At 40.7% G+C, this 18,907-nt stretch overlaps 1 protein-coding gene across 1 annotated transcript in view; it reads left to right on the forward strand.

Annotated features, from left to right (window-relative positions):
* The window catches only part of NBEA (neurobeachin), a 429,733-nt gene that overhangs the window by 91,155 nt on the left and 319,671 nt on the right, over positions 1 to 18,907 (forward strand). The window contains 7 exon segments of the mRNA XM_072134427.1: positions 3,655 to 3,886; positions 6,946 to 7,046; positions 7,284 to 7,379; positions 8,599 to 8,720; positions 13,715 to 13,841; positions 17,191 to 17,310; positions 18,454 to 18,600. Of these exon segments, the coding sequence (XP_071990528.1) occupies positions 3,655 to 3,886; positions 6,946 to 7,046; positions 7,284 to 7,379; positions 8,599 to 8,720; positions 13,715 to 13,841; positions 17,191 to 17,310; positions 18,454 to 18,600 (945 nt within the window).

The raw sequence follows: 18,907 nt of genomic DNA on the forward strand, positions 1-18,907 counted from the left end.
TGTTCAAAAGATGGCGTCCAATTTTGCATCGCCAATATCATGTCCCGAATTTCACAAGATCAGCCTATTCTGTGGGGATATACTGGATGGGTCAAATCCATGGACGGAGGGGATAAGTTTCAAATCCCATCCACACAATACAGTAAAAACTTTAGCACAAATGTTTTAAATCTACAATATATCCACACGTGTAATTCCGTAAAGACTTTGCTTTCTACTTTTATACAAAGGTTATAAGCCAAAGTAGTCGCGTGATAATCACATATCAATCCAGGGTAGAAATTAGATGATTTTGCCATGTATGTCTGTATATAAATAGGAATAGTATGCAATTCCCACACCATACACTGTGCAGGACTGCTGTTCTGTACTATAAAATGTGAAGCACGGGGCCAATGGCCTAATTATACAGCTAAGCTGCTGTATCTAACCTCCCATTATATACTCACCTCCTTAGAGCTGAGCTGCTGTATCTAACTTCCCATTATATACTCACCTCCTTAGAGCTGAGCTGCTGTATCTAACCTCCCATTATATACTCACCTCCTTAGAGCTGAGCTGCTGTATCTAACTACCCATTATAAACTTTCCACTTTACATAGAGCTAAGCTTCTGTATCTAACCTCCCATTATACACTCACCACCTTATATACAGTATAGCTGAGCTGCTGTATCTAACCTCCCATTATACACTCACCACATTACATAGAGCTGAGCTGCTGTATCTAACCTCCCATTATCCACTCACCACATTACATAGAGCTGAGCTGCTGTATCTAACCTCCCATTATACACTCACCACATTACATAGAGCTGAGCTGCTGTATCTAACCTCCCATTATCCACTCACCACATTACATAGAGCTGAGCTGCTGTATCTAACCTCCCATTATACACTCACCACATTACATAGAGCTGATGAGCTGCTGTATCTAACCTCCCATTATACACTCACCACCTTACATAGAGCTGAGCCGCTGTATCTAACCTCCCATTATATACTCACCACCTTACATAGAGCTGATGAGCTGCTGTATCTAACCTCCCATTATATACTCACCACCTTACATAGAGCTGAGCTGCTGTATCCAACCTCCCATTATCCACTCACCACATTACATAGAGCTGAGCTGCTGTATCTAACCTCCCATTATACACTCACCACATTACATAGAGCTGAGCTGCTGTATCTAACCTCCCATTATACACTCACCACCTTACATAGAGCTGAGCCGCTGTATCTAACCTCCCATTATATACTCACCACCTTACATAGAGCTGATGAGCTGCTGTATCTAACCTCCCATTATATACTCACCACCTTACATAGAGCTGAGCCGCTGTATCTAACCTCCCATTATACACTCACCACATTACATAGAGCTGAGCTGCTGTATCTAACCTCCCATTATACACTCACCACATTGCATAGAGCTGAGCTGCTGTATCTAACCTCCCAATATACACTCACCACATTACATAGAGCTGAGCTGCTGTATCTAACCTCCCATTACATATTCACCACCTTACATAGAGCTGAGCTGCTGTATCTAACCTCCCATTATATACTCACCACCTTACATAGAGCTGAGCCGCTGTATCTAACCTCTCATTATATAGTCATCCACCTTACATAGAGCTGATGAGCTGCTGTATCTAACCTCCCAATATACACTCACCACATTACATAGAGCTGAGCTGCTGTATCTAACCTCCCATTACATATTCACCACCTTACATAGAGCTGAGCTGCTGTATCCAACCTCCCATTATATACTCACCACCTTACATAGAGCTGAGCCGCTGTATCTAACCTCCCATTATATACTCACCATCTTACATAGAGCTGATGAGCTGCTGTATCTAACCTCCCATTATACACTCACCATCTTACATAGAGCTGAGCTGCTGTATCTAACCTCCCATTATACACTCACCATCTTACATAGAGCTGATGAGCTGCTGTATCTAACCTCCCATTATACACTCACCATCTTACATAGAGCTGAGCTGCTGTATCTAACCTCCCATTATACACTCACCATCTTACATAGAGCTGATGAGCTGCTGTATCTAACCTCCCATTATACACTCACCATCTTACATAGAGCTGAGCTGCTGTATCTAACCTCCCATTATATACTCACCACCTTACATAGAGCTGAGCTGCTGTATCTAACCTCCCATTATACACTCACCATCTTACATAGAGCTGAGCTGCTGTATCTAACCTCCCATTATATACTCACCATCTTACATAGAGCTGAGCTGCTGTATCTAACCTCCCATTATACACTCACCATCTTACATAGAGCTGAGCTGCTGTATCTAACCTCCCATTATATACTCACCACCTTACATAGAGCCGAGCTGCTGTATCTAACCTCCCATTATACACTCACCACCTTACATAGAGCTGAGCCGCTGTATCTAACCTCCCATTATATACTCACCATCTTACATAGAGCTGATGAGCTGCTGTATCTAACCTCCCATTATATACACACCACCTTACATAGAGCTGAGCCGCTGTATCTAACCTCCCATTATATACTCACCATCTTACATAGAGCTGATGAGCTGCTGTATCTAACCTCCCATTATACACTCACCATCTTACATAGAGCTGAGCTGCTGTATCTAACCTCCCATTATACACTCACCATCTTACATAGAGCTGATGAGCTGCTGTATCTAACCTCCCATTATACACTCACCATCTTACATAGAGCTGAGCTGCTGTATCTAACCTCCCATTATACACTCACCATCTTACATAGAGCTGATGAGCTGCTGTATCTAACCTCCCATTATACACTCACCATCTTACATAGAGCTGAGCTGCTGTATCTAACCTCCCATTATATACTCACCACCTTACATAGAGCTGAGCTGCTGTATCTAACCTCCCATTATACACTCACCATCTTACATAGAGCTGAGCTGCTGTATCTAACCTCCCATTATATACTCACCATCTTACATAGAGCTGAGCTGCTGTATCTAACCTCCCATTATACACTCACCATCTTACATAGAGCTGAGCTGCTGTATCTAACCTCCCATTATATACTCACCACCTTACATAGAGCCGAGCTGCTGTATCTAACCTCCCATTATATAGTCATCCACCTTGCATAGAGTTGAGCTGCTGTATCTAAGATGCCTCCAAAATACGTATTGAATTTAGTGGGTACATGTTTTAAGACCCTGGCAATGAACCTGATAACAGGTGATCCAGATAACTATAATTCGGGTGTCCTGGTCTCGGCACAATCTTCGTTCTGGGAAATTCGGCCGATTTGTTTGCCTTCAATGATTATCATAATCGCAGTCATGATTTCACCGCTGGCCAGCCCTGGAGAAATGATTAGAATGACATTTACTTTACTTTTTATGAAAAAAATGTGTGTGCTTATTAATAATTATCTGTAAATGTTCCTTCACCGGAGAACAAATTGCTATTTGTATTTTTCTGCATATAACTTGTTTGTTTATGTGGCGTCTTGTTAACGAATGCTTCCAATTAGATGACATTGTTTCATTATAATTAGTATTGGGCACACAGTTTGTCTCATCATTCTTCCCGTAGATGTATTGTGTGAATGAATCCTGCAGGACCTTCATATTTACACTTCTCCTTTCCGTTTCCAGTTGGTCGGCGGAGAGTTTGATCTGGAGATGAATTTTATCATTCAAGATGCAGAGAGCATTACCTGTATGTCGGAGCTGCTGGAGCACTGTGACGTAACGTGCCAGGCCGAGATCTGGAGTATGTTCACAGCTATTCTACGGAAGAGTGTCCGTAACCTGCAGACCAGCACTGAAGTTGGCCTCATTGAACAAGTTCTACTGAAGATGAGCTCTGTAGACGACATGATTGCAGGTATTGGTCTGGACTTTCTCAGGCTTAGGATGCTACATACTCTATCCCTTTATGTCCACAGGTCAATGCCAAACAATTTTGCAAGCACAAAGTTTGGTTGGGGGGGGGGGGATCATCTGTTCACTAAAAAAGAATTTCAAAGTTCCAGTTAATGGTTAAGTTTATGGGATCACATCGGGTTGGACCACTGCAGAAGATCTGGTTTAGCAGTAAAGAAGAGAGTATTATCCATTTTTACATGATACTTTGACCCACTATTGCCCTACTTTTTGTGTCCTCTGTTGACCTGCACCTTTCAGACTATTCAAATCTAGCACAATACACCAGGGACACTTACTCATAAATCAAGGTGGAAATATTTGTTATTCATGTTATTCCTTCTAAAATCAATGTTTTTAAATTATGCAAATGAGCCTGAGGGGTTACCATAGCCCCTCTGTGATTTGGCTTGACAGTCTGTTACACTGTTTTTGATTTTGAAGGAAGGGGGCCATGAATAGCATATATTTTAAGAAGATTACCACACATCACTGTGCCTGGATCTATGAGTAATTGTCCCTGGTCTATTATGCTTAATTTTGATGCTAGATTTCCTTTAAACACGTCCCTTTACAGGACACTGAAGAGAGCAGGGCTTCCACAAAAATGTCATTTGATCATCAGAAGGGATGTTATCTTTTGAATGTATTGAATGTAAAGCTAACGTTTCTATATAACTCCACAATTCTTTTATGCAGGTGGTACTAAAATTCCAGTACCATAGTTTGGCTATGACAATATATATATATTTTTAACTAATATTGTAAAAAATATTTGCATTCTATAAAGCACAGAAGTCTATGGAAATGGAAGGGGGGAATGTGAGTCACAGCATCTTGTCTCCACCCAGCGGCTTTAAGAACACTACAAAACATGATAAAACATGATCCACCCAAGTCATATTTTGTATCATGTTTTGTAGTGTTCTTAAAGCCGCTGGGTGGAGACAAGATGCTGTGACTCACATTCCCCCCTTCCATTTCCATAGACTTCTACCTAATCCTAAACGGTAATTCTAACCGTCTTAGACACAAGTTCAATGGATGCTTCACAATGAAATTGTTATTTCAAAGAAGACATAAAACATGATCCATCCAAGTAATATTTTGAAGTCTTCTTTAAAATTCCAGACATTAGCTATTGAATTGTGATGTATCTACTGAACCTCTGTCTAAGGCAGACAGAATCGGTGTTGGATTAGGTAGAAATGGAAGGGGGGATGTGAGTCACAGCAGCTAGTCTCCACACACCAGCTTTGAGAGGATTAATACAAGATACAAACATAAGAAGATAAAAACATGACTTTGAGATGCCTACAAATGTGATTGTAACATAACATAATCAAAGGGTCGGACATTAGTTGAACACAAAAATGTTAGGAAATGGCAAAGGAAAATGTTCATATAAATAACATAAATATCTTAATATACATAGATAAATATATATTCCTCTACTCCATCCATCATGTAAGCCTCATACACGAGTGTCTCCTATACAGTCAAGTACTATTTATCCCCGAGGATTTATCTTCAGATTCTCTTCTTAGCTTCTCTCCCGCTTCCTTAGACATAATTTTGCTCATAAAACTCTCCCATTTAAGAGAAAATAGGTGATATTTTCTAGCATTCATGCCATTTAATCTATTCCAATTTTTACCAGTCGCTTTCGTTCTTCAGCTGCGCTGTGTATTGTAGCGCTTGTATTGCACACCCTGGAATGCTTTTACCCTGGACAAGCTTTTGTTAACATCCCAATATAATATAATTTAATGCAAATTGCAGGTAGTGTAGTGTCTACAAGAAGCTTTTATATATTCTGGTGGATTTACAATGTACTGTGCACAAGCCATATCAAAACAATCTGTACTGAAATTTACTAACAAAGGGGCCACTGTGTGCCGCCACTGTGTGCCGCCACTGTCTTACACCTCCTCACCCCTCCTTCAGGAATTCTCTTCAGCCAGGTAAGCAGTTTTATCTCCGCCTCACTGGGGAGGGCGGGGAAGCTTGACTCTATACTGCAGTGCCTCCCTCTGTGACTGGAACAGAGGACTTCAATAAAAGTATCGTCTAGAAAAATTCTGGGTCTAAGCCCATGAATAGAGGCATCAACAGAACATGTATAAAGACATCTACTAGTTTCTTTGTGTGGTTTACAATACATGGTGCCAAAATTTATAACCTGAATAACTAAGTTATGCTTCTTGGAATGCAAAGCTCCCAAATTTTTTAAACATTATGTCAAGTTGCAAACCTGTGTGTTAAATCTATCCGTATGGAAAAGGTAGCATATACAAGATATTGAGGAAAGAAAACCAATGCACCTATCATGTTAGGGGAGCCAATGTTAAAAAAATATTAAAGAGACTTTTAGGCCGAGTTTAGAAGAGGTAAGTGGTCAGCAAGGGTTTAACAGGTTGAAGAATTTTGGATACATTGAAGGGGTAAATTCTAGAAAACAGGAGAAGCACAGGAGAAGTCTTCAAAATAAGGGTATGAGGAAGTTATAAGAAAGGCGTCTTCTCTTGCCGAAGCAAGATTTACTTTTAGATTGTCAGGGAATCTCTTCCTGCCAAAAAATTATAAGAACAAAAAATTGGTGGCCTTCAGATGCATTTTTTTAATAAACACTTATACTTGTATATCTGTTTTCTGCACCACTTTTTCCCTCTCAAACACAATTTTTTCTAATGTGTTCACTCGCTTTTACTTTCTTCATATCTCCCTCTATACAGAAGCTGTAAAAATTTACATTTTGTCCAAGTCCGCTCTCCCCTGATGTGTTTGAGCCTCTGAAGCTTTCTTGACCCTCTGATCTCACAGCGAGGCTTCATGAAAGTGTGTCTGGGTATTTAACTGTGAAATTTAGCATTGAGACAGAATAATGAAAGAAAGAAAGCAGATTTATGAAACATCTCTATCCCCTGATGGTGTCGGGGGGACGCCCCGCTGGCACAGCAACAAGGGTTATGTATTGGTGGGCTGAGGGTGAACTCCTGTTATTTTTATCTCCCTTTCTAGATCTTCTGGTGGACATGTTGGGAGTGCTCGCCAGCTACAGTATCACAGTCAAGGAGCTGAAGCTTCTCTTCAGTATGTTACGAGGAGAAAATGGAATCTGGGTAAGCGGCGGTCAGGACCGGCATCCTCTGTACTAATACTTTACAGCTTGAGGTTACCATCTCCTGTCTCCTGAGGCCCATAGACTTACACATGTTCCTCCCGCTGATTGAACGGCTCACTTAAGTAGCCTCAAATGGCGCATCTTAAATTAAGTATTCAGTAATCCATTGCTGTTTATGGACGTTTGTCTGAGAGAGCTTTTACTTAGCGTTTGCTTTCCTTTGGTGTTTTGACAGCCGAGGCACGCGGTGAAATTGTTATCAGTGCTGAATCAAATGCCACAGAGACATGGACCCGACACGTTCTTCAATTTCCCAGGACGGAGCGCGGCAGTAAGTGTTTTATTGATGCGAAACCTCTTCCAAGTGTATAGTTTTAGTGCCGTGGTTTTAGCTATGCATTCACTATAGCTATAAAACAACGCTGTTGTCTCTGGCTAAATAAAAATCAAAAACATGATAAAAAGTGTGATAAAAGAATAATTCGGCGTATCGCCACCATATGTTTACTGCTGCAACAATGACATAAGAATATAACCACGTTATTGCTGCTGCCAATCACTGGCCTCAGCGGTATTCGGCATGAGATTGCTGAGGCCAGTGATTGGCGGCAGTGACATTTGTTATATGTCAAACTTTTTTTTTTATTATTATGTTTTCAGAACCCTCGAACTCCATTTATTTGACTTACATTCCCAGATATCACATACATTCCCAGCTATCAAGGAAATCAACCATTGCAAAAACACAAAAAAACCCTAGAAATACTAACCTGCGCTCCTCTTCATCTTGATCACCTGGAAAAGAAACTTGTAATTAGCAGTTCCGGCATTCCCATGCTGGGAGAGGGTGGTAATGTCACGCGAGAGCCATGAATTTACGCCTCTCAGGTGACGTCACCTCGCTCTCCCATTTTTCCCAGTATGGAAGAGAGCGGTGCGGGGGCGTGCATAATTGCAGCCCGGAGTGCCGGACATCTTGTCCCCGTGCTGCTCACTATAAGTTTCTTTGCTAGGTGCTCCCAGCGTGTTAAGACTAGCAGAAGAGAGCGCTGGGATCATCATGAAGTAAGACGGAGGTGAGTATTTCTAGTTTATTATGTTTTTGCAATGGTTTATTTTCCTTCCTCTATCACTGCCCATATCCCAGTTTTATAGTCTTACATACTTTAAAGCTTCTTTCCTGTAGATGAATAAATGCCTAGGCGAAGCTAATGTCATCATTTTTTATTGATGGGTGGCCAACCATCAACCCCAACATCAGCCAGGTTTTGGGACCATAATTAAAAAAAAGGTCTGCATTTCGGCACCCTATCAGTCAGATGGCCCAGAATCGGACATTAATTATTTTTCTTGGACAAACCATTTAAGAGCCTGTAGGGTTAAGCAAGTTCATAAGCAGCTGTCTTTTCTAGGATAATGCAGTGCTTAGGCGTGATCAAACATTTACAGTATACCACTGCTTTGGGCAAATTTTTCTATTTTGCAGAAACATCTAAAAATGGATATTTTTTGTGCCAATATCTGTAATATTTTTATTCTTCTCATTGTAGGCTATTGCACTGCCTCCTATTGCCAAGTGGCCTTATCAGAATGGGTTCACACTGAACACGTGGTTTCGTATGGATCCTTTAAATAATATAAATGTTGACAAGGATAAACCTTACCTCTATTGGTGAGTGATGTATTTGTATGATTGTGTTATACTATACTACACATAGTGTAGTTTATAAAATGAAAATTTACTTTTACACCTAATGGATGTTGTATGATCCATTGTTATAGCAAGCACACATATCTACAGACTGTCACCTCTCCCTCTCTCTCCCTGCCTCTCCCTCTCTCTCCCTGCCTCTCCCTCTCTCTCTCCCTGCCTCTCCCTCTCTCTCTCCCTGCCTCTCCCTCTCTCTCTCCCTGCCTCTCCCTCTCTCTCTCCCTGCCTCTCCCTCTCTCTCTCCCTGCCTCTCCCTCTCTCTCTCCCTGCCTCTCCCTCTCTCTCTCCCTGCCTCTCCCTCTCTCTCTCCCTGCCTCTCCCTCTCTCTCTCCCTGCCTCTCCCTCTCTCTCTCCCTGCCTCTCCCTCTCTCTCTCCCTGCCTCTCCCTCTCTCTCCCTGCCTCTCCCTCTCTCTCCCTGCCTCTCCCTCTCTCTCCCTGCCTCTCCCTCTCTCTCCCTGCCTCTCCCTCTCTCTCCCTGCCTCTCTCTCTCTCTCTCTCTCTCTCCCTCTCTCCCTCTCTCCCTCCCCCTTCCTCCCTCCCTCCCCCTTCCTCCCTCCCTCCCCCTTCCTCCCTCCCCCTCTCTCCCTCTCTCCCTCCCTCCCCCTCTCTCCCTCTCTCTCTCCCTCCCTCCCCCTCTCTCCCTCCCTCTCTCCCCCTCTCTCCCTCCCTTCTTCTCTCTCCCCCTCTCTCCCTCCCTTCTTCTCTCTCCCCCTCTCTCCCTCCCTTCTTCTCTCTCCCCCTCTCTCCCACCCTTCTTCTCTCTCCCCCTCTCTCCCTCTCCCCCCCTCCCATATAGACTGACACATATATATTCATACATACATGTGCACACACACACGTATGTATATATGTGTATACTGTTTTTTTTTTTTTTTTTTTAATTTGTTTTAATTGGAAGTAAGAGTACAAATAAAGAGCACAAGTGCAGTCCTTGTAACATTGAGTACATACAGTCAAACATAAACCGTAATAAATGACAAAATATACCAGTATGCAACTCTTGGTGTACTTCTTCGTGTATACACCCCAGCTCCCACCACACTCTCACCATTTTTATGTAATTTTAGAAAACAATAACAAAAACCACTAGGGAGACCTTGGACTCAATTAAGTGCCCATAAGGAACTCCCCAAAGAAACATAGGGAGGGGAGCAATAGAAAGTAATAGGATAAGGGGAGTAAGGGAAGGGGATAGGGCTAAAGGGGTAGTCAAGTAGGCGAGCAAGAGGATAGAAGGAGGCGCCCAGGCCGGGTGGCAGGAGGACAACCGAAGCAGTCCGGAAAGGGGGACCACCTCGGATCTTTATAAGAGTTGTCTGTACTCAGCCGATTGCTGAAAGAGGATCCATGGTTGCCAGGTTTTGCTAAATTTCGCATGTGTGCCGTGCAAGGAAGACGTAAGGTCTTCCATACGCATGATATCATTTACTTTGTTAACCCACATGGGCAGTGTTGGAGGATTGGTTTGCTTCCATAGTGCTAGAATGCAAGAAGGGGCAGCCATTATTAGGAAGCGCAATATTGATTTCTTGTATGTTTGCGCTGAAACATGACAATGATGGAGAAGTAGGAGAGGAGGGTCCAGTCCCACAGAGTCTCCACAGATCAAGGAAATGTAGTGTTGCAAGCTTTGCCAAAATGGGGCAAGGACCCGACAAGACCAGAACACATGGAGGAAGGATCCTTCCTCTTCTCCACATCTCCAGCATGTGGGGGGCACCAGCGGGAAGATCGTGTGCAGTCGAGTAGGTACCCTATACCACCTAGTCATGAGTTTATACCCCGCTTCCTGGTATCTCGAACTGATTGAGGTGCAATGGCAAAGCTGGAAGATGTGCTCCTTCTTCTCAGGTGTAAGTGTGACATGTAAGTCTATTTCCCATTGCCTTAAAAACTGAGGGCCAGGGTCATCCGGTACGGCTAGAAGACATGAATAGGAGGAGGAGAGCGTATGTCTTACAGTCTCAGTGCTGGAACAAAGGCTTTCGAAATATGTGTAGACTGTTAATGAGGTTTTATGTTTTGCATTGATCCTATCCTTTACTGAATATCTGTACATTCTACCACTTTTCTTCCTATTGTGGCTATTTTGGTCTATTTTTCTTTGTGACCTTTACAAGCTTTACACCGGATGGCATTTTTCAGATTTGCATTTATTGCCCATCAGGCTGCACAATTTTCTATTTCATTTTCCCATTACATATCGCACCTGATGTGTCATTCAGCTGCCTGCAGCTATTAGTATGGCTTGTGAATGTATCCCAGGCTTTACAATGATTGAGGTAAAAGCTCGTGTATAAAGGACATGAACATGCCGGGGTTTTGTTGTTTTATACCTACGGGATTTATCATGAAATTATATTTCATATCAGGAATACTGGACTATGTGACTAAAGGCTTCCATTTAGTCACATAGAAATGAAAAACTTGTCCACACCCCACCGCTTGCAAAATATGACCCCATGACTGATGTCTAAGGCTATGATATTTACCCCATTTAATATCTTTAATGGCCATGGGATACATTATCCCATGTTGCTGCTATTGCCTGCCATCTTTTTCTAAGATGGTAGTGACAGGAGTGTAGTTGGCACATTGACCACTGTGGCTGGTTCATTAGGCTGACACTTTCTATGTTCTGTAAATATAATAATTTGTTGGCTTTGCTGTGTGAACTAGGGCAGAATGAAAAGGGACAGCATTTGAGGATGGGCAACATAGTAAAACTTAAAGGAAATCCACCATCAAAGTCAAGCACGATAAACCTGGGACACTTGCTCATAGATCCAGGCACTGTGTCTGTGGTAATCTTCCTTCTAAAGTCAACTTTTACAATTATGTTAATATGCTCAAAGGGCTCTGAAGATTGTTAACAGAGCCCCTCTATGTTGTCGCTTCACAGGCTGTTACACTGTCTCCCCTCCTCCCTTCTTAATGTATTCTCACCGCAGCAGAGGAAGTTCCAGGACATAGTGGGTGGTGTCCTTGTACACAGTAACAACCTGTGAAGCTGAATCATGTAGAGCGCTGGTAACTGCCTCCCCAGAACCCTTCAGGCTCATTAGCATCATTTTAAAAGTTGATTTCAGAATAAAGATGGCCATGGATAACAAATACAAGATGATTACCACAGTCACAGTGCCTGGATCTATGAGAAACAAAAGATGTTGCCTTTAAATAGTATTTTCCCTCTAAAATAATTAGTAGTAGTAGTCTCTTTTGGTAAAATGTTTTTCGCTACATGAGCATTTTGATAGCAACAGAATGCAGCTGCCGTCATTTGTATACATCTCCCTGAGCTATTGTAAAACAAGCCATAATGCTGCTGCCGAATGTGACTACTCTGTCACAGCGGGTGGCTGTAATTTAGCTCATGTGCACATGTTATAGATGGTAATTCATCTTAGAAACCACCGTAATGATAGAGTTTAGATTTTTCTTGTGCAGGTTTTGTTTAATACACTTCTTTATTATTTAACTCCTTACCGACCTGCATGTTTTTGTCCATTTTGTCCGAGCACTTTTTGTCGATCCTTTCCCTCACCTAAATCCCCCATAGACTTTTCTATCACCGTAGCTGGACGAGGGTTTGTTTTTTGCAAGTTAAGATGGATTGGTTAAGCCACCATTATGGGGTACAGAGAATTTATTTAGAAAACTTTTACTATGCCCCAAATTAAAGGTTATGAGAAGGGGAAAAAAATCTTGCTGTGCAGGGTATTCACACAAAATATTATTATCTTAGTACCATTGTATTATGTAGTGTATATATATATATATATATATATATATATATATATATATATATATATATATATATATATATATATATATATATATAAAATTTTATTTATTTTTTTTCAAGATGTAAATTTGCAGTTCATGTAGAAATATTATATTTTTTTGTAGTTCCACTGGAACTAAGTAGTTCCATTGGACTTGTTTTATAGTAGGTTAAAAGAGAAAAATAAAATGGATAATATTTTATCCATCGTAGCCAAATGAGGGTTTGTTTTTTGCAAGTTAAGATGGATTGATTAAGCCAACATTATGAGATACAGAGAATGTATTTAGAAAACCTTTACTATCCCCCATGTTAAAGGTTATGAGAGGGAAAAATATCTTGGTGTGCAGGGTGTGCACACAAAATATTATTATCTAAGTACCACTGTATTATATACATTATATATATTTTATTTTTCTTTTTTTTTTTGGTGTTTTTCCAAGAAGCAAATTTTCATTCCCTCTAGAAATGTTATTTTTTCGAAGTTTCATTGGATTAGTCTTACAGTAGGTTAAAGTGAAAATAAAATGGATAATATTTGGATGCCTCTTACCACCTGCCTCGGTCTATCCCCCATTACATACAACTAGTTATTCCCTTATACAGGCAGTCCCCGGGTTACATACAAGATAGGGACTGTAGGTTTGTTCTTAAGTTGAATTTGTATGTAAGTCGGAACTGTATACTTTATCATTGTAACCCCAGCCAAATATTTTTTTGGTCTCTGTGACAACTGGATTTTAAAAATGTTGGATTGTCATAAGAACCAGGATTAACAATAAAGCTTCATTGCAGACACCTGTGATAACTGTTATAGCTGTTTATTGTAGCCTAAGACTAAAGTACAGTAAATTGCCTCCATCCAGAGGTCCGTTTGTAACTAGGGGTCATATGTAAGTCAGGTGTTCTTAAGTAGGGGACCGCCTGTACTTGAGTCTTCATCTTTTTTTTAATAACTTTTGTTCATCCTTATGGACTGTAAGCTCTTGTGAGCTAGGCCCTCACTCCTGTGGTTACATGTGGCTGTACTCTGTAAGCATATGTATTATATTTGTATATGTCCCCTATGAGTTGTAAAGCGCCACGGCATATGATGGTGCTATATCAATAAAGATTATTATGTGCATTGATAATAATCCCACTTTTTTATTTTTAATTTCCTGATTTTAGCTTTCGCACCAGTAAAGGTGTTGGTTATTCTGCACATTTTGTGGGGAATTGTTTGATCGTCACGTCGCTGAAGTCTAAAGGAAAAGGTTTCCAGCACTGTGTGAAGTACGACTTCCAGCCACGCAAGGTAAATGAGAAGAAAAAAACCTGTGTCAGGGTCAACCATCCAGGGTCTCTCTTCCTGATACAAATTCCCGTATGATGATCTTCCATCCATTTATTAGCAGCATTTCTTTTCCATGATGGAAGCACAAGGGCGGATGAAGTGTTTGTTCCCTCGATCTCTCCTCTTACCTTTCCCAGTGTTTCTCTAGTCATCAATATTTCTTTCTATCTGTCCTTCACTTTTTCTTGCTTTTTCTGCACCTTTTCCGTTAGCACTTACGTTATTATGTGAGTGGATAATTGCACAGAAGCTACAGCGCTATTTTTTTTTGTCTCAAATAACAGAAGTGGCGCAGATGAATGGACATTTTATCAGACCCATAAGACTTCTGTAATTATTGTTGTTTTAATAACTGAAGACAATGACTGGTCTATACCCAGGTCAGGGGTGTTAGTAGCAAAGGCAGGGCCCCATAGCTGACTGCTGACTGGGGCCCACCTCTATACTTATAAATATATACATATTTGTATGCTCACACACAGTTATACAATCATTTATACACACAGTTCTTAACACATTTAAATAATCTTGCATAAATACACACATTTATACACTCGTTTTTATGTACAATGTGCATTCTCCATTCTTTAGTGTGACGGGTCAGCTGCTGCGGCCCCCTGACACTGCAGGCCCAATAGCAGCCACTTTGGCTGCTACCCCTTTATTATGCCCCTGATTCAGATGGATCGTGTCATATCGTCTGTCACCTTTTTTGCTGTCACCATTTTGCTGACCTTTGTGGTTATTTTTTCTTTATCTTTTGATTGCTTTCTTTTTCTTGCAGTGTCGCCTGCTGCCTGCCCCTTGGCTTGTTTTCTTTCTTTCATTACAAGTCACACTTTTCCTTCCTTCCTTCTTCTTTATGTCTTTCTCTTATTTGTTGTCTATCCCCTCTCACCATGTACCACATTTTTTCTCTTGCTCTCTTCATTTCCTCTTCACGTTTCCTTCCTTCTCTCGTTTATTGTCTCTTCATGTACTTGTTTTCTCTTGCGTTCCTTCTCTTTTTTTTTCCCTCTTTGATATTTTCTGCTACACATCCCACTTGTTTTCTCTTGCTGTCCTTTGATATCTTCCTCACTATTGTCTTGCCCCATGTTTTCTCTTGCTGTCTATACATTCCCTCCTCACCTTTCCTTCCTTCTCTCATCTTTCTCTTGTTTGTTGTCTCAGTTCTCGACATGTGTCTCTTGATATCCTCCTTACTGTTGGCTTGTCTCTTTTCCATCCTTCATTCTTTCTCTCCTTTATTGTGTCTCTCTCATCATGTACCACATGTTTTTTTTCTTGCTGTCTTTTCACTATTTACCTGTCTTTCCCTTCCTTCTGTCTCACACCTTTCTCTCTTTTATTGTGTTTCTCACCTGGTAGCATATATTTTCTATTGCTCTTTGGTGCGCTCTCTTCATTTCCACCTCACTTTCCCTTTTTTTTTTTCGTTTTTCTCTCGTTTATTGTCTCCTCTAACCATGTTCCACGTGTTTTTTCTTACTGTCCTCTTTTATTTTCCCTCATTGATATTTTCTACTACACATCACACTTGTTTTTTCTTGAATACCCTGCTCCTCATTGTCTCTTTTCCATCCTTCATCCTTTATCAAGTTTTTCTCTCGTTTATTGTCTCGGTCTCTCACCACATACCATATGTTGTCTCTTCCTGTCTTTTGCGCTTTCTTTGTTTCCTCCTAACTCTACACGTCTCTCTATCACTTCCTCCTGTCTTATATCTCGCTTATATTGCTCTCTTCATTTACTTCTCAGTACTTAGTGCTTATCTCTTCCTCCCTTCCTTAGTGTGTTCTCTCTCTCGATCTCTCATTCCTTGTCTCTTTCTTTGTGTAATTTCTCCATGAACTCATTAGTCGAGGCTAATTCCAGTGGAAATATTTAATAACATGTCTCTGGATAACATCCTGTGATTCTGTGATCGTGATGTATGCCTTAGAATGGCCTTACAGCCATGACACAAACTAAATTATGAATCAGGATCTGAAATTCTTAAGTTCCATCAATTGAGTTTTCGATTTCCTTTTCACATTGGTTATAATGAATGTCTGAACTTTACTGCTCGCTCTCTTTGGGAATTGAATATGTGATTGACAATGCAGTAATTGTACCTACAGCGGAGCCTCGCTTCTCTCTGCACTTGTATACCCTGTATGCAAGAAAGAAAAAAGGATTGGAACCGTACTAACCCATTAAATGAGAGAAGAAAATTTTAAGATGATCAACTTTAAACATTTAGAATACACATAGACCAGAATGAAATATCTTGGGAGTTGGTTGTCAAGAAATTTTGAAATCCCCAAACATATTTCTCTCCTTTTGTAATGAACTTGGAACTTGTCTTGAAAAAAAGAATTTATTAAAGTTTTGTAATTTCAGCCGGACAGGCAAAAAGTCTTATGTGGGAAAGGAGCGTTGGATAAGTTGGAGCATGGAAGGTGTCTGGCCAGTACTCAATCTGCCGCCCCACCCATTAGTGATAATGGGACCTTTGTTCTCATGAGCTGCGGGGTCAGTGATCGGTGTAGAGGGGATAACATTTGGTACAACCTCTTCAAGATAGATCAATATCAAATTGGCAGTGGTCTGACTAAAGTGGGAGTTGCTTCACTTCACTTGCCTATTGATGTCACGTTTGTTTATCACGTGAACTGCTCAAGTGAATGAGGTTGGGCTGCAGCACCCAAGCATAACCATCATTGGTGCTGTGCTTAGTAGACTCAACAACTGATTGTTAGATAAATAGTTTACAGCTTAAAAAATAAAGCCTTTTTTCAATAAAATAAGCTGCATTTAAATTGGGGATATCCAAGAAAAAATATATTCCTTACAAGACTCCAGCAACGATATTGTGGAAAAGAAATGATAAAATCTCACTTTATTAATATGCAAAAAGAGAGAAAAAGCATTAAAAATACAACATATTCTCGAGAAAGAACTGACGTGTTTTGGACACCATGTGTCCTTAGTGTCCGTAGCCTATTTAAATTGAAGACCCAAATAAATTACAGTTCCAATAAGAAGACTAAATAATACAAACATTTTATTCCTAATATTTGCCCAGCCATTTGTCACACTTAGAAATGAATAATAGACCTACAGAGATGTTGCTTATAAAACCTCTCCATTCCTCACAGCCTGAGATTTCTTCATGTTCCATAGTAGAGAGTAATGTAACCTATTAATCCCGACTGACTGCAAATGCCGGAGAAATATGCAAATACTATAGCTGTGAAGGTGACATATATATGTACTAATACTCTGCTATGTTCTGTACTAACATCTTTACTCTCATTCGTTCCAGTGGTACATGGTCAGCATTGTTCACATCTACAACCGCTGGAGGAACAGTGAAATCCGCTGCTATGTAAATGGCCAGCTAGTATCTTACGGGGACATGGCGTGGCACGTCAACACCAATGACGTGAGTATTCATTCCGAGGTCACTAAGCCGTTCGTGAGATTATCCGGAAAGTCACTTTATTAGTGATCGGTAATGCCGTACCGTCCCTGGTAAAGTAATTGTATTACCTCCACAATCCCAGGTATTAGTAGAATCGTGAAGGCTGGAAATTCATAAACCAGGACTGAAATAAGATTTAGGTTCCTATTAAAGAAGCTGTACTGGATTTAATGGGGCAGAGAGGAATCCTAGGTATAGCATCACTATATTACGTGTCACTGTATAGAAGTTATTGTTGGTGCTAGAGAATTCCTGCCCCAATTGGGGCTCAGATTTTATTTCTAAATTGACCTTTTGTTGTTGTGTGGTAGGAAACCAGAGGAATTTCACACTAAGAGGGGATGGGGTACTACATGCAGAGCCTGCTAATAGATAGGATATGAATTTGCTATTCATCGGGGAAGCTCTACTGCGTAGACCAGTGGTGGCGGACTTGTGTCATGGGTGCTAGAGGGGACACTTGGAGCCATCTCTGTGGGCTATCACTTCAGCATAGAGACAAAATGCAAGGCCTCTTACAACCTGAGGAACCCCAGGACTTGCCTCGTTCAGTGCCACATTTTAAGGCGACACATTCTTAGCTGCTATGGACTACAGACGGAGCAAGTAGAAATGCACAGGGTTGGACACAGAAATAAGTTTCTGCTTTAATTGCCATGTTTATAAAGAAGGCTAATTTCACACTACCGTCCCTCACCTCTGCTAATAAAACCCCCCAAAGAACGGAGGTTTAACGTATGATTTAAAAGTCCCATTGAAATCAATGTAAATTTAAATTACTGTGAAATGAGCATAAGTGGGTTTTAGTTGTGTTTTCTCCACTAAACCTCTAAAAGGTTTATCATCACTGGCCTGGACCCTGGATGCAGAGCTGTTTTCAGCTACTTTCATCAGTTGTTGACTGAATGGATCTGCAGAATTATGTCTACTGCTTGACTGGAAGAGCTGCCATGCACATAAGACTCCTTTTCTTACCGCTGGTCTCTCCATTGATCAGATCACCTTTCCTATGGATAGGCAATAACTGTAATTTCCGGCAAACTCCTTTGATTTATTTTTAATTATTTAATTTATAGTTTTTAAATACTTTTTTTTTCCCTCCAGAGCTACGATAAATGCTTCCTTGGTTCATCAGAGACAGCCGACGCTAACAGAGTGTTTTGTGGCCAACTTGGAGCAGTGTATGTGTTCATCGAGGCCCTGAACCCTGCACAGATCTTTGCTATACATCAGCTTGGACCTGGTTATAAGGTATTTATTGTTCAAAGGTTTACATGTTGCCTTTTCCTTTTTCTCCAACACATTTTGTTCCCTATCAAGGAGGAGAACTTTTAAAGGTTTTATCCAGCAAAAACTTTGCATTGGCAAATGATTATTTTTTTGTGTTTTTTTACATGGAACTAGTACTAGTTTCCTGACATCTCTGACACAGAAGGAAATGCTATTTCTGTGTCAGGAGACAGTCTCATAACACTGCAGTCTTCCAATACTTTTCTATCCCAATCTAAAAAACATTTTACAAAATGATTTAAATTTACTGTAGAAAATACACCGAGAC

The sequence above is a fragment of the Engystomops pustulosus genome, chromosome 2, assembly GCF_040894005.1.
Source record: "Engystomops pustulosus chromosome 2, aEngPut4.maternal, whole genome shotgun sequence".
In the NCBI taxonomy this organism is placed as follows: domain Eukaryota; kingdom Metazoa; phylum Chordata; class Amphibia; order Anura; family Leptodactylidae; genus Engystomops; species Engystomops pustulosus.